The following is a 15622-nucleotide window of genomic DNA, read 5'->3' as shown; positions in this document are numbered from 1 at the left end:
CCAAAAATGCTGGTCATAATCTTGATAGTAGTTTTTTCTACTTGAATATGGTAAATTTTCAACCAAGATGGACCTCTTGCCCTATTTCTTGGTTTTAAGTAAAGTGATTTTCGGGAATCCAAATATACAAATAGAAATAATAGAATCCTTATATTTAAACCACTAAATTTTGTAGTACTAGTAGTAAATGACATCTTAATTCATTATTTATAATATAATATGATTTCTCAATAGTTATGTCACTATTTAATTTTAACGAGAAAAATTTCACCATGACTAAATTTCATAGTATTTCAGCAATTTGCCATAAAAAAAAACTCCATTGAGAAAAGAGTTTTGTTGAAGGAGAGATCAAAACGACGTCGTTCTCTCCGGCAATCTGCATCGTCATAATCTAACCATCATCTTCTCAAGCTCGAGGACCCTTTCCCCAATTTAAAACCCTAACAATTTAAACAACTCCTTACCGGAGTGAAGAGGATACTCCTTACATATATGTGTTGCCGGATTTTAAGACGCACACTATTGCACATCTGTTGAATCACAAGATTTGAGATTTAAGAAGAACTATGGCATTCAGCGGATTTGGGAAGAATTCAGGTCCAAGTGCAGGGGCGCAAACCCCCTTCGGAAATTTTCCTCGGCATCCGCCACACTCTTCGCCATTTCCAGTTTCGCCCAGGTAATTCTAAATTGTGTGTGCGTGTTTTTCTTTTTTCATTTTTTCTGCCATTCGGAATGTAAGTTGGATTTATGAATAGCATTAGTTTATAGGGACCGAGATTTAGTCAAGCCCGCAGCTGAAAATTTGTGTATTGAAATAAGGTTTCCCACTGCAGAGCTGCAGAAAGTGGCGCTGGTGCTAGTCTTGTTTGCCATCCTATTTTTTTTCATAGTCTTAATAAAAAATAAACATGGGGCAGTGTGAGTATTCGATGCTTTTGATTCTGCTCTCACATTTCCCTGCTTATTGTATGTCCAAATTGGTGATGGATCGTTGGTATCGTTCGCTTTTGCTTTGTAGTGTATAGAGTGCCAAGTTGGTCTACAAAATTACTAACCGATAAAGACTTGATTTTGCCTCTTTTGATTGTTTTTGTGTCATGCTTGAGCTTCAAATTTGTGAGATTTGGAATTTTGGTTCGAACTTTGGTTTGAATTGCCTATTCATTCTGAAGTTTCTGCAATGCCTTCACAGTGGCATGTACTGTGTCAGTTTAGGTTTTTACTTTGTTATATTAGCTTTTAAAGAAATATGTAGACGAGTTACTTTTTGGTGGTATGAACTTTATGAATTAAACTGTTTATGTAATAAAACTCAAGTGAGGGGAAGGGAAGTTATAAAAGCATAAACCAAGTCACAAACTTGAACCCAGTGGCCAAAGGTAAAGATGATGCATTTGTTTGTTCTGGTTTCGGACTTGTCAATGGAAAGTATTTTCCTGGTTGTTATGAGCTACGAGTGACAGAACAAAGTGCACCATGAACTGGGTAATTTAAAGTTTTGGCTTGGATTTAGTTAATGGTAAGTTGGTAACTAAATTTCTGTATCATGTTGGTGCATAAGGATCATGGAACATTGTCACACTGAGCTACAAATTACTTGAAGTAGGTTTGGGACATTATTTAAACATATGAGAAACGGCAATGGTTTTTAAGTATTAAGATCTGTGTGCTGCTGGCACAAAATCTGACAACACTGTCATGTATTGGAAAATTTCAACATTTAGAAAGCTAATACATAGCTGACTTTTCTTGATATGTTCCATGGCCTGGTTGCGTTCTTTGGTCAGGTCCTCAATTGACTATAGGGGTATTTGTGCTTCAGAGGGCATATCTTCGTTACCATTTATTTCCACTCATTCTCTTTTGGTCATACAAAAGTAATATTACCGTCATTTTAAACTCAATGTTGTTTTTACTTACTTCATTGGCTTTATCTTCAAGTGCTGTATGCTGTTTTTTTTATTCTGTTATATTGCCTAGGGTTTTAGATATTGATAGCGATACCAGGAACATGGAGATGACTTTTTTCTGAAAAGGGTACAAAGACCATTCATATGTGGATGCCTTATTGTGTTTATTAGTAGAGTAGTGATCTAGTGTACAGTGTACTTATACGGCTTAAATTTCTTTCCAGAAGCAATGAGCCTCCTTTGAGATGGGGTGATGTGAAGGCATCTTCATTGAAAGATCCTGCTTCCCTATATCGAAGGCCTCCTGCTGATCTTCAGCAGGATCCATCAAGACATTCAAGACCCAGTGGCCCTATAAAGACTGCAGATGCCCAATCTATTAGAAGAACCAGTTCACCTTTTATTCAGTCACCACATGACATTGCAAATACATCCAGGATTCCCCTGAGTAGGTAAGTTCGACTGTCTTTCAGGAATTTTTCCCTCTGGTTCCAGTCTTCCAGTTGAGCATTCATAATTTGAAGAGTATGAAATCTTACATATTGGCTGCACTTTTGAAACCTTTTCCATATCTCTTTACTAAAGCAAGTTGTAAAATGTGTGTGCTTATGGTGGTAATTGTTATGTTTAAATATGGAAATCTTTCATCTTGGTAACAAATTTATCTCACTGTAGTTTTGTGTCTTTGCATTTTTTTTGCAAGTGTTTTTTTGTCAACAAGAGACCTCGTGACTTTTGAATTATACATCATGTTCTCTTTCTAACAATTGCTTTCATTTGTCCTTGCCTTCTAGTGACCAGAGTTACTTGGATCCTTATGGGGCACGATTATCTCGTCCAGTTTCTCATAACAATGTATATGCTGGTGGCCAGCGTCCTCATATTCAAGACATTCAGCAGTAAGTTAGCAATCAAGAAGGATTCACATCTTGGTGTCAGGTTTCTCGACATGAGTCAGTTAATGTCTACTGAGATTTATGCAAATGAAATGAGCTTTTAGCCTGTCTTCGAGCTGTTTACCTCACAGTTCTTGTTATCACTTGTAACTAGTCGTGTAAAAATTGTCTGTTACTCTATGCTATATATTTATGTCCACTATCTTGGGTTTGTTATGTAGGCACCGTGTCTCTCCCATTTGGGTTAACAACTCGAATTTATCAAGCCGTAATGTCAGTCCACCAGCACCACAAAGACTTTCCCCAGTATTTCCAACAGGAGGTACTCATCAACCCGAACCAATGTTTAAGACCAAGCACACAGATGGTCCAGATCAAAAGCGGACACGGTCACCAACATTTCCTACTGCCACAGTGTTTTCCTCTGAAAATGCTCGTGTTGATGATAAGAAAAGGTTAGCTGAAAAATTGACTTTTACATAGGTACAAATGACTGTAAAAATGGAACCATGTTAATGGATGTTTATTTATAATATGTAGTACAATCAGGTTTGGCTTTGTTGTTTTACATGTTATTGAAATGAATTTATTGAAAGGTAGAATGATGCATTCATCTCTATCTTTTAGCAAAGTCTAGAGTACAATCAACAAGCCCCCACCAATTTACATCACCTTTGAATTTTAATGCTTTCTGGTATGCCCTCTCAGCAATATTGTGATGTGCTCCTGTGAGTACTCTAGACAGCACTTGGAATAGTTTTAAAAACTCGACCAGCTTATGTTCTTAAAGATTAAAAAATTTGTCTGAGTTGGCAGCTCATATGCTTGGCTTTGAAGGGCTGTACAAGCAATATCTTTTTGGTTTTGATAATTAACTTTTGCAAGTATATTCTGTACATATTTTAGCTTGAAGTGCATGAGGCGATGCGAGAAAAAAAATAAGCCATAAATATGTGGTGAAAACTCAAGTATTTGTTTAACCTTGGTCCTTTATGTCATCACATAGAAATTGTTTATATTGCTTCCCATCTATATTGTAAGTTTTTCTACTAGTTTTAGAAAATAAGGAGATTATGCCATTATGAATAAATAGTGATGATGGAGCTTTGTCGTAACCATTTAAAAAATTTTCTGGGGTGTCATGCACATTTCTAGCAAGTCTAGTTTTGGAAAAATTGAAATGTAGAACATAGACAGCTTTCTTATTGATATATATTATGAAGGCAACATACTTGTGATATAATAACACATTTTGCAAATCAATTCAAGTACTGTGTTTAATATTTTGCATTTCTTCTAGATCTTTAGTTGACTATAGGGACCTTGATGCTCCCGAGGCTATGTCTTTACCACCATTGGATTTTGAGAGCAGCACCCCCAGAAGGGAATCTTCTCGGCCCTTTGGAGCAATTCAGAAGTAATCATCTGTCAAAGCTCATTTCATCTTTTGGCAAACTTTCTGTATTTGTCAGTATTGATTCACAATTGCTGTGCATGTGTCACCTAGAACTGGATTTAAGCTTCAGAATAGGCAAATTTCAAACAGAGTACTTAAGTGAACTTAGTGAAATAGCATGGGATAAAAAAAGGTTGTCATAAATTAAGAGAAATTTGGGCTTATAATATAGTCTGCAAATAACGAACTAGGACTGGAAATTGGGGTTCGATAATATGGGGTGAAATGAAGTCAAAGGGGAGAGGACATGAGTTGGGGTTGAAGGAGGAATGATCAGACGTCCAGCTATAGCTCATCTCACCAAGAGATCATCTTATTATATTTAGCATTTTGCCATTTTTTCGTTATTCAGTATTCCACTTATGAGGATTTTAATTGGAATCTCTTAAATGAGCCGTGGAACCATTTACAGTTTAGGGCTGTTTGAAAAAATTGCAGAGGTAACCGAAAACATTTCTGGTCTCAATCTCTCTCTCTCTCTCTCACACACACACACACTCACACACACACACACACACTTTTATCTCTCTTCTCAATCTTCCCTTTCTTGTAAAGCAATTCTTACAACTAACACTCAAAACAGAAAATAATTCCCTAAAACATGGGCTGGGGGTGTTAACAACTTAACATTTAACACCACACAAGTTCTGTTAGGATACTGTTCGTAGTTAATAATGCTTAGAATTGATTGATTTTGTATTCTCCCAACAAACACCTTCAGGTAAGCAATTAAACATCAAGATTTGGATCTCAAAATTTTTTGAAATACTGATTTTGTTTATTATCCAAAATCTTTATGCTTTTGATTTGTTAAACAGGCCATTTCCCTCTCCCTTTATGTCTGCTGATCAATCAAAATCCCCCATGAACACTACCACTCCACTGGTTCGGGAAGATGTACCTGGAGTCTTGACAACAAAGGGCTCGTATCAACCTGGAAGAAAGCTTCAGCCTGATCATGGAGATGTTCAACTTCCAAAACGAACAAGGTCTCCAACAATTCCATCTCCCAATGGAAATTTTGCACAGAATCCTGCCAGTGGTTTTGACATTCACAAAAGGTATGAGAGAAATCTGAACATATAGCATCTTTTAGGTCATCAACTTTCCAATTTACTCAATCAGAAAGCGCAGGGAATAAATGTCTGCCCCGATATCAAGTAATTGGATTCTGATTATGCAAAATATATTATGTCCTCATGTGAGTGGTGTAATTTCTCTGTCTTGTTGCAAAAGTATTCTTTTGGTTCATGCTTAAAATTCAGTATTGCATTGTTTATCTGGAATAACACTCTTAATAACTGCTGGGCTTAGGTCTATTGTCACATTGCTAGGTTCCGTATGAGCTGATATTTTCTCAAATGAAGCAGTACATCCCTACTTCACCAACTTTTTATATTGTAAATCAGTTATTGCATATCGATATTATGATGACTTCTGAGCTTTCTTTATCATGGAGACTTTGTGCTTATGTTCTTGGACCAAACATTTATTTGATAACACTTGGATGTGAGAATTATAGTTTGTTTCATAATCTTGTGTTTGTGCCATCCTTCATTTTGCATAAAGGTCAAGCCAGGTTGCGTTTGACTCATGTACATTGAGAAGGGGTTGCATTCCTCAAAATATCTGTATGTATTTTTTATTAGATAGATATATCTCAGTGATTTCATTTTCATCATATGACATAATATGTATTGGTGCTAAACCTAGTGCATTTTTTCTTAATTTCGTACCTTAATTCTCCACATTTACTGAGAAAGAATTTCCATTCAGAGGCCCTGGTTTCCAAAGAAGAAGTCTGTCTCCGACATCTATACAACCCATGAATGCTGAACATGATGTAAACACGCCAATGGAGGTTCCAGCTGTCAAAAGAACCAAGATACCCCGTCAAACTTCGCCTGGTCTAGTGTCTCAGGGGAACTTGGATCCTGAAGAGGAGATTGAGCGGTAAAATATTCATCTATTGATTTTTGTATGATAATATGAGTATTTGGTTGTACTGAGCTGCATAAGTTGGTGTAGAGAATTGCATGCAAAAGCAAAGCGTTTGGCTCGCTTCAAGGATGAATTAAGCCAACCAGTGCCAAGCCATCCAATTGTCAAAAACCAAAAGGATCCAGCCAAGAGTCAGCAGCTGTCTTTACCGGATAAACAAAGTTTCTTTGGGGATCCCAAAACGGATATGATTGTGGATTCTTCCAGTGGGAATGCCTTCTCAGACCATGAAGGCACATCATCGTCCACTAGTATAGTTGGATTATGTCCAGATATGTGTCCAGGTACCTATTGCAATTCGTCACCATGCTAGTTTTTTACATTATGACCGAGTTATGGTGCACAGATACTCCTTGCTTGCTATTACATCTACATTTTATAAGTGAAAGCAACACAACTACTGGCCCATGGAACACGCTTCATCTTAATGTCAGTAAAGCATACATGCAACCTATGAAGTGTCATTTTGTTTTCAGAATGTTCGTGAATAATATGACTCACTAAACTCCAGTAATATGAAGCAAAACCCCCTTTTCATGCCAAATTATGTGACTGGCAGAGTCTGAAAGATCTGAGCGTGAAAGAAAAGGAGACCTTGATCAATATGAACGCGTGGATGGAGATAGGAACATTACCAGTGAATATATTGCTGTAAAAAAGGTATGTATTGTGATCTATTCTTGACTATTGCTTAATGATGGCGGGATACATTTATTTCTACATAGAAATTGCTGGGCATCTTTTTTCATTATTAGTTAATAATTTAAATTGCATGAACTTGCTGATGGGCATTGTCTTATTGTTTCTCAGTATACTAGGACTGCAGAGAGGGAAGCAGAGCTTATTCGTCCGTTGCCAATCTTGCAAAAGACAATAGACTATCTTATGAATTTACTGGATGAACCATATGATGATAGATTTCTTGGCTTATATAATTTCTTATGGGATAGAATGCGGGCCATTCGTATGGATTTGAGGATGCAGCACATTTTCAATCTAGAGGCTATCACCATGCTTGAGCAAATGGTATTTTGCATCTCCTGATTATAGATCTGAAGCCCATATTTGTAATCTATTTGACATTCTTTTGGTAACTATATTTCACTAGACTCTGCGAAGTTGCAGGAAGTGTTTGGACACATTCTTGAACTATGAATGTACAACTATTTCTTTTTCTGAACTATTTGGACACTCTCCTGTATCTGCTTATTAATTGGTGACGAAGAATGCGATTTTTCTGATGTTTGTAATTGTTTCATATTTTGTATCTTTCATCACTTTTCTTGCTGTTGCTTTATTCGCCCAACGTAATCATTATTAATTGCCTTCCACTCTCCCCCTCCTATTTTTGGTTTATATTCTTCTCGTTTTCATATATTTATTAAAACTAACTCTTATCACTTATATTTTTCGTGGCAGATAAGACTTCACATAATAGTTATGCATGAGTTATGCGAGCATACTAGAGGAGAGGGGTTCTCTGAGGGATTTGACGCACATCTTAATATTGAGCAGATGAACAAAACTTCTGTAGAGTTGTTTCAGTGTTACGATGATCACAGAAAAAAAGGAATAGATGTGCCATCTGAAAGAGAATTTAGAGGCTATTATGCACTCCTAAAGCTTGACAAGCATCCTGGGTATAAAGTAAGTCATTTGAGATGGAAAATAATTTAACTGTTCCCATTTTCTTGCTGTCCATCAAATAAGAAAATCATGCCAGGTTGAACCTGCAGAGCTGTCGCTTGATCTGGCTAAGATGACCCCAGAGATGCGGCAAACTCCAGAAGTGTTATTTGCTCGTGATGTGGCCAGGTTTCCTTCTCAAAATATTTTTTAAGCTGCCTCTTTGTCATAACCTTGTGTAGTTAGTATTGTTCTCTATCAATAACATTGTTTTGTTTTTGTTACAGAGCCTGCAGAACAGGAAATTTTATTGCCTTCTTTAGGCTTGCCCGCAAAGCTAGTTATCTGCAAGCTTGCTTAATGCATGCACATTTTTCAAAGGTATGAACTAATCTAACATAATTATCGTTTGCTACTGTACTGAATAATTTAAGCTTAGTTCTAGGCACTTGCATCAGTTGCTTTTCTTCAGCATTGTATTTAGCTTCTCTAATATGCTTGAAACAAGGGCTCGGGGAGTTAGTTTACAATACATGCCTGATCAAATGGTTTGCAAATGCTGTGTACTTGATTTTCTGTTATTGATGTTAATTACATCTGACCTTATTTAAGTCTCGGGAAAATCTGCTGTTTCAGTTGATAACATTTTCTTGCAGTTGTGTTAAGGAATATTATAGTAATTTATTTATTTATTTTCTACTTTGGCCAGTTACGTACCCAGGCTCTTGCTTCTTTGCACTGTGGTCTGCAAATGAACCAGGGAATTCCCGTTTCTCATGTTGCAAAATGGCTTTGGATGGAGGTAATGTGTGTTCGTGTCTGTGTATGTATTCAAATATTTTGGCTATTGTTAAGATGATGGAAATACACATCTCGTGAATATTCTTTGTTTAATTAGGAAGAGGATGTGGGAGACCTTCTGGAGTACCATGGTTTTTCAATGAGGGATTTTGAAGAACCGTACATGGTAAAGGAAAATGCATTTTTCAATGTCGAGAGTGACTTTCCTGTCAAGCGATCTAAGCTTGTGGAGAGAAAGAGGTCAAGGATGATTGTCACTGATGTCATGTTTCCTCCACAAACCGAATCATATGCTGATAACGAAGTAATAAAATTCAAGCTAAAGAAGGATCCTCACCCAAGGCCAGCTTTACCTACTGTAGCTGTCAGCACTCCTCAGCTCCATGATGGGGAAATGCACGACATAGTAACCAGTTTATCTCCAAAAATTAATACGCAAAAGCCAACGCATAAAGCTTCTAGTTCCCCGATTACACCAGATAAAGGAACCACTCCACATGAGGTTCAGGAGGCTTCAGCTGGTCTGCTGGTAGTATCAGATTTCTCCAAAAGTTCCCCTAAACCTCATGCCAGTGCTGTTGAATCTGAAAACAAATTCAAGTATGAACCTGCTTTTAGGATATCATATGGTAGATCAATGAAACCTGATTTGGAAGCAACACCAGCAGTCACCCTGCAGACTGCAATCACTGAAGTGACTGCTGAGGTAGACACAGGTCCTGTTGCATCTCATGGTTCTGTTGTTTCTACTCCAATAGAAGAGCCTGTGTTCTCTGAAGATATAGAAGATGAAGAACTAACAAAAGTTGTGGAAGAAGATACAACTGATGAAGCAACGACTAGTAATTATGATTTAGAAGTCCTGGAAGCCAGACTTAGGTTGATGTTGAGGTTGTAGTTTGTCTCTCTGCTGGATGTCTCATAATGTCTTTTTATTTGGATTTTTTTCCTTACCCATTCGTTTTTCAGGATATGGAAGCGTCGTACCACAAATAGAAGGAAATTGCGCGAGCACAAAAAGTTTACAGCAAATGCTGCAAGGGATTTGCTTTCATTGGGCCCACCAATTTGGCAGCTTGAAGTTGTGAGTATTTTGTGAGCTTGTCTTGAATAGTTAAATGCAGTATAAAAATGCACTAGGTGTCTTTGTCAACATTTTTATAGCTGTTTAGAGTTTGTTTTTTTTATCATTGTAGGTCTATACAGACTTTGCTGTGTTAGTATATTATGTTCAAAGCATCCAGATAAATCAGGAATCTTGGACTTTTTGGGTTGTGATTAAAAACTACGGTTGTAAACTAAATTCTTGAACATTATAGCTTGGTCCTGCTCCAGGAAAATCAGAATAACAATCTATGAAGGATACTGCTCACAGGTTGCCAGACTAATTTTAGGTTTTCTCTTTCTGCGGCTATATTAACTGAAAATATTTGCATATGATCTGGGCTTTTATTCACTTTTTTGGTTTATAAAGAAATGATTTCAATGTGAGCATGGGTTTAGTTTACGAGAGGAATCATCATAATTCTCTCAATTTACACCAACAATATTGTCTCCAATAATAACTAATGTCCTTTTCTTACTTTTCCCTTCTCTAAAGCAACCAGGCATCTCTGGGACGTTCAACATTGATCATGTCATGCGTGAGAGACATGAAACTCAACAAAGGTCGTGGTCGGTGCTGAATCCTTTAGATGTGGTTGCTTCTAAACTTTTTGAAAAAAATCCAGATGCCAAATGCATCTGCTGGAAGATGGTTCTATGTTCACAGGAAGAGACTCTGCATCAAGGAAATCCTAGGCTTCCCAATGACCTCTCAACTGCTGGTTCATGGTTGCTTTCCAAGCTCATGCCTGCCAACAGTGATTGTTCAGATGATCTGCTTTTGTCATCTCCTGACCTTGCGATTTGGAGAAGTTGGATCCCTAGCGAATCTGATGATGACCCGACCTGCTGTTTATCAGTTATCAAGAGCACGAACTCTGATGATATAAATAAGTCGATAACAGGAGCAAGTGTGATTCTCTTCCTTTTATCTGAAGGGATTCCTCTAGAACTCCAGAAGAAGCAGCTTCATGACATTGTTGCTCTCTTACCTTCTGGTTCTTGCGTGCCTCTGATTATACTCAGTGGCTCCAACAATGATGAATCTGACATCTCTAACATAGCTAAAGTATTGGGACTCCACGACATTGACAAGTCAAGGGTGATTATTTCTTGCTTTGCTTCTCTTAAAGATGTCGAAATGCAAGGGTTGGGTTGTTTTTTCAGTGACAAATGTCTAAGAGAAGGGCTAGAATGGTTGGCTTGTGAATCTCCACCACAGATCAGTGTTAGTAGAGTAAAAACTCGTGAATGGGTTCTCTCCCACTTGAACACTACTCTTAAAGTTCTTGATGGTATGGACATCTACAGAGTAGGACCTAATGACTGCATTTCAATCTTCAATGAAGCTTTGGATCAAACCTTGAATGAAGTGTCTACGGCATCCCGAGCAAATCCCACTGGCTGGCCTTGTCCTGAAATTGACCTGCTTGATGAGTTCAGTGATGAGTTCATGGCTGCAAAACTGTACTTACCAAGCATAGGATGGAGCTCAGCTTCAAGAACTGAAACGCTGATGTCTGCATTGAATGACTGCAAGCTCCCTCCATTGGAGGATGACCTGTCGTGGTTATCTAAAGGTCTTGGTATCGGAGGTGATACGGAAAACCAGATATTGCGGTTAGAGAATTGTTTGGTCAACTATTTAACAGAGGCCAGTAAGATGATGGGAGAAGCCATGGCCCTTAACGAGGCATCTATGTTGCTTCAAAGTTGCACCTCACTTGAGCTTCACAATACTACTTATTACATCATTCCAAGGTGGCTTTCAATTTTTCGAAGGATATTCAACTGGCGGCTGATGAAACTAAATAGCGAAAAACTGTCTTCAACGTATCTCCTGCTACTGCCCAGCTCGTCTCCTCCAAGTTCAGAAGTCCTCTATAGCTTGGAATCAGAAGATACAACTCAACCTCCTTACTTTCCCAAGCCATCTCTTGATGAACTGGTTGAAGTTGGCTGTTGCCCTACAGGACTTGAGTCGAATCAGATGGCTTTTGAGAGCTTTCAACCATGGTCAACAATGGCTTCTGATTCTGCTGATATTCCATCTTCAAGTGACCAGGTAACATTAACTGAAGAAGAGAAGAGCTCACAGAATGACATGTTTACGGGTTGTGATTTCTCAGCAGTCGAACAAAACAACAATGATAGATCGCTGCTTACCGCCTCTTCTAAAATTCCTAAAGATGCTGATAAACTTAGTGAATTATTGGATAAGTGTAATATTATCCAAAACATGATTGACAAGAAGTTGTCTGTCTATTTTTGATTGCATCTTGCCCCCTTTTTGTGCCAATACATGAGCATTTTGTACCAGAAATAGCATGTATATCTCTAGACAGCAACAACTTTGATATCTGATCCTTGTCACCAGACTTGCTTATTTTACATCTTTTTCATTATATTTCGTACATGACCAGCTTTATCATCCTTCTCTCTGTCTCTCTGTCTCTCTCTCTCTCATCACATAATGAAATTACTTTCTACACAAAAATACTATTAGGAAAATGAAATATCACATAAAAATCAAGAAGAGTTCGAATGGATATAAGGTGACAGCAGTTGCTATTTGGACATTCATTTTTCAGAATTTACCAACACTTGGTTAGTAGCACCAATGCCATATAAGGCTCAGATAAGAATCATTTACATTTCTCCCACATGGTCACCCAAAATATTTCCCCAACTAACCAAAGTAAATTTGGTATTAAGAATTGAGAAGCCCCATGATCCCACTAAAAGTACACCCCATGATTTACACAGTATTTATAAATCAGTATTGAAGTCTTTAATGTGTACAATGATCATCGTAATATCATCCGTCCGACTTTCATTCTCTAACCACAACTTGTACGATTCACCGGCTATGGCAGAGCAAGCTTCTCTGGGATCCACATATTTGTTAACCTGCACAGTTGGGATAGACAGACGGCGTCACATAAAGGAAGGACATTCTGTAGTCAGCTGTGTACGGATATAACTACATTAGCAACCATCGTGATGCTCTATGAATGATGTAGTCTTATTTGTGGGAACATAACTAACATTATAAGTTCAATTGCATTATAGAAATGTAAACGAGATACATATGATATGAATCCTTTATTCTACAAGCCATAGCAATCAAATGTTGCGACCTATTATGCTAGAGATCACTAACTATAGGATACATAAAGTAGTTGCTATCTATGCAGTATGCCAAGAATGAGTTCTATGAAGGCATGAGTTCCCGAGACTGCTGCTAAACCATGACTTGAAAAACAAATAGATGGGCGAGTGAAAATTACTAGTATTAGACGCAAGCTTACGTATTGTAGGAAAATGCATAGACAGCATATTTTTTTTAGGACAAAGATCAAAACTTAACTGCGGCATATTTCTTTTAGGACAAAGATCAAAACCTTTACTGCACACATAATATAAATGGTCGGTGTCAAGATATGATGCAATGCAAAATAATATATACAGAGTGTCTCTAAGCATAGGCTAAAAAGAAGTGTATATGTAAAGATTTGTCAAACAGAGCCTAGTGTCTATCACTTGAGTTTAGACTGCGAATGTACTCTAAATTTACAAACTGCAATGAGAAATAATTGGCAAAACTAAATACTACAAAGCAACATACCATGTCAACAACTGTCTGGCTGGATAGGAATTCAAAAACTCCATCACTTGCAACAACGAAGAAAGGATGGCTAGAAGATGTAAGCTGTATTGTAGCAACCTCTGGATCAGCAATGACACCTATCTTCTCCGCTATGTTATCACCAACACTCCGTGTGAATGCAGTCCCAGGATACATGCCATTCTGTACCCACAACCTCGGAGGATCACTGCCATCGGTCTCCTCATCTCCCCAGGACTGAATACTAGGATCCTTAAGCCCTTCCACCTGATCAACACTCAAAACCCTAGCCCCACAGAGCTTCACCCTCTCACATTCATCCTTCCTAAACGGAGTCTGGTCATACGACAAATCCTGGGAAACAACCTGATCCCCTTCCCTGACAGCCAAAACAGCCCTCGAGTCCCCCGCATTCGCCACATACAGCTTATCCCCAACCACTAGAGCAGTAATGGCCGTAGTGCCACTCATGGAATCATCAAACTCACTATGGTGAAGCTCCTCATTCGTTGCTATAAACGCATTGCTATAAGCCCTAACCGGATCATCTAACAATGCAGCATCATTCGACAAGATCTCAATGAGCCTATCCCTAACGAAATTCGAGCACTGCGTGCCACACAAACCATGACCATCAAACACACCAAAGAAGTGCACATTGGGGTTACCCTGAATATTATTTCTCACACAATAGCTATCTTGGTTTTCCTTATCAGGGGTTTCAGGGTAATAACCACGCTGGCTAATCACAGAGTAAGATAACCTCAGATTATGAGAAGGAACATCAACAACACTAAGAAAAGGATTCGCAATAACATGAGGATTATGACCGGGATAGATGCCGGTTTCCTCCTTGTTATCTCCATCAGACGAAACCGCGTATTTCCGGCAGCATTTCGTCTGAATACAACCCATTTTCCACCGGAATTTCAAGAACCCAGGAGTGCGCTTACTACACCAATTGATGGGCGAAAGCCCTGAGAAAAACTTAGGCATGAAGAAAGCAACTAAACCCACAGAAATAAACAATGTTGCTGCAAAATGCCTCCTTCAAATCCAACATCATCAAGGCTCTTGACAGAAATTCAAAAGGGCTTCCCGCATAGAGAGAGAAATAAAAACCCAACCAGCAGTTTCTTGAAATTGAAAAGCTAACCGAAAAGAAGGGCCTCTGACCAATATATAAGTAGTTTTTTTTTTTTTGAGGAAATCTCGCAATCAAAGATTGTAATAACCCAATCAACAAGAAATGATCAGAGAGAGAGACAAAGAATTCTTTTGAGTTGACATGGAGAAGAAGGGCAATAATGAATCCCAAGAATCAACCCTAATTTACAAGCAAAGGCACCTCTTTTATTTGCTTTCTCCCCTTTATCTAAACAAACTTAAATTGCTGAGTTCTGTGTGAAATTGAAATTGAAATTGAAATTGAAAGACGAGGAGGAGGAGGAGGAGGAGGGGGGTAGGGTTTGTGGGTTCCGCCGAAGGAGAATGCACTTTTTTGCTTTGCCTGAGAAATCAAAATCAACGGAATCTACAAATGCCGGAGTATTTATTTCAAGATCTTTATGTTTTCAGCACAAATATGAACCAGCTTTTTTTTTCTATCAAAATCATGATAAATGGAGTCAATAAAAGTCTTACTCATTTCTTTATTTAATCATTCGTGTAAAAACATTAAATTTATTTAGAGGATACGTGTGTTGGATATTACTCTATTAGTCTTATCATAATCTTTGAAGAATTTAAGAAATAAAAGAGCTTTTTTTATCATATAGTACTGTTATAGTATTCTTTAACTCATATACCTTAAATCATTAAAATTATAGGGATATCTGTCAGAAAATTTCTAAACTTTTGCCAATATCTAGTTTTGCATACTAATTTCAAAATCTGATTATAAATTTATCAAAATATTGAGTTATTCTGATTTTGCAACTATTCAAGATTTTTACTATAACATAGCTTAAATATAGTACATCTTAATTCAACAAATGAAACTATTTAATTATAGTATGATACGATGGTGTTTTGTTACCTAAAATGTGATGTCGTTTTCATTGACGATCGACAGTAAGTAACTCATCAAACTATGTTGACGCTGGAATCTTGCTCGATAGCAAAATTAGAATAAATCAATAATTTGGTTGCAAAATCATAACAATCAATAGTTTCGGTATAAAAAGATATATAC

At 37.7% G+C, this 15622-nt stretch overlaps 2 protein-coding genes across 4 annotated transcripts; one reads left to right on the top strand and one right to left on the bottom strand.

Annotated features, from left to right (window-relative positions):
- The first annotated feature begins 358 nt into the window (after positions 1–358).
- On the top strand, positions 359–12205 carry LOC121808225 (SAC3 family protein B-like). Of its 3 annotated transcripts, none has more exons than XM_042208626.1 (17): positions 359–682; positions 2144–2368; positions 2711–2815; positions 3034–3267; positions 4113–4229; positions 5087–5329; positions 6045–6221; positions 6297–6553; positions 6829–6929; positions 7080–7295; positions 7689–7916; positions 7993–8084; positions 8183–8276; positions 8605–8697; positions 8794–9587; positions 9666–9780; positions 10297–12205. In XM_042208626.1, the coding sequence occupies exons 1-17, from the start codon at positions 570–572 to the stop codon at positions 12070–12072; spliced, it is 4980 nt and encodes a 1659-aa protein (XP_042064560.1). In that variant the 5' UTR covers positions 359–569; the 3' UTR covers positions 12073–12205. The 3 variants fall into 3 exon arrangements, with proteins under 3 accessions (XP_042064560.1, XP_042064553.1, XP_042064565.1); XM_042208619.1 differs by having other exon boundaries at positions 2141–2368; XM_042208631.1 differs by lacking the exon at positions 359–682 and having other exon boundaries at positions 2229–2368; positions 2718–2815.
- Positions 12206–12302: 97 nt separating this feature from the next.
- LOC121793896 (probable protein phosphatase 2C 35) lies at positions 12303–15056 on the bottom strand. The gene is made up of 2 exons (XM_042191921.1): positions 13429–15056; positions 12303–12710 (listed from the first exon to the last, which is right to left on the bottom strand). Exons 1-2 carry the CDS (start codon positions 14422–14424, stop codon positions 12570–12572), a joined length of 1137 nt encoding a protein of 378 aa, XP_042047855.1. The 5' UTR covers positions 14425–15056; the 3' UTR covers positions 12303–12569.
- Positions 15057–15622: the final 566 nt, after the last annotated feature.

The sequence above is a fragment of the Salvia splendens genome, chromosome 1, assembly GCF_004379255.2.
Source record: "Salvia splendens isolate huo1 chromosome 1, SspV2, whole genome shotgun sequence".
Classification (NCBI taxonomy): domain Eukaryota; kingdom Viridiplantae; phylum Streptophyta; class Magnoliopsida; order Lamiales; family Lamiaceae; genus Salvia; species Salvia splendens.
This window is presented reverse-complemented; position numbering and strand designations above follow the sequence as displayed.

What these genes read in the sequence shown, in the direction of transcription:
- LOC121808225 (XM_042208619.1), top strand. Translation starts at nt 570, where the DNA reads ATGGCATTCAGCGGATTTGGGAAGAATTCAGGTCCAAGTGCAGGGGCG. An exon ending in AATATATTGCTGTAAAAAAG is followed by an intron (nt 6,930 to 7,079) that starts GTATGTATTGTG and finishes ATTGTTTCTCAG; the next exon opens with TATACTAGGACTGCAGAGAG. An exon ending in ACAAGCATCCTGGGTATAAA is followed by an intron (nt 7,917 to 7,992) that starts GTAAGTCATTTG and finishes AAATCATGCCAG; the next exon opens with GTTGAACCTGCAGAGCTGTC.
- LOC121793896 (XM_042191921.1), bottom strand. Translation starts at nt 14,424, where the DNA reads ATGCCTAAGTTTTTCTCAGGGCTTTCGCCCATCAATTGGTGTAGTAAG. An exon ending in GCCAGACAGTTGTTGACATG is followed by an intron (nt 12,711 to 13,428) that starts GTATGTTGCTTT and finishes CCAACTGTGCAG; the next exon opens with GTTAACAAATATGTGGATCC.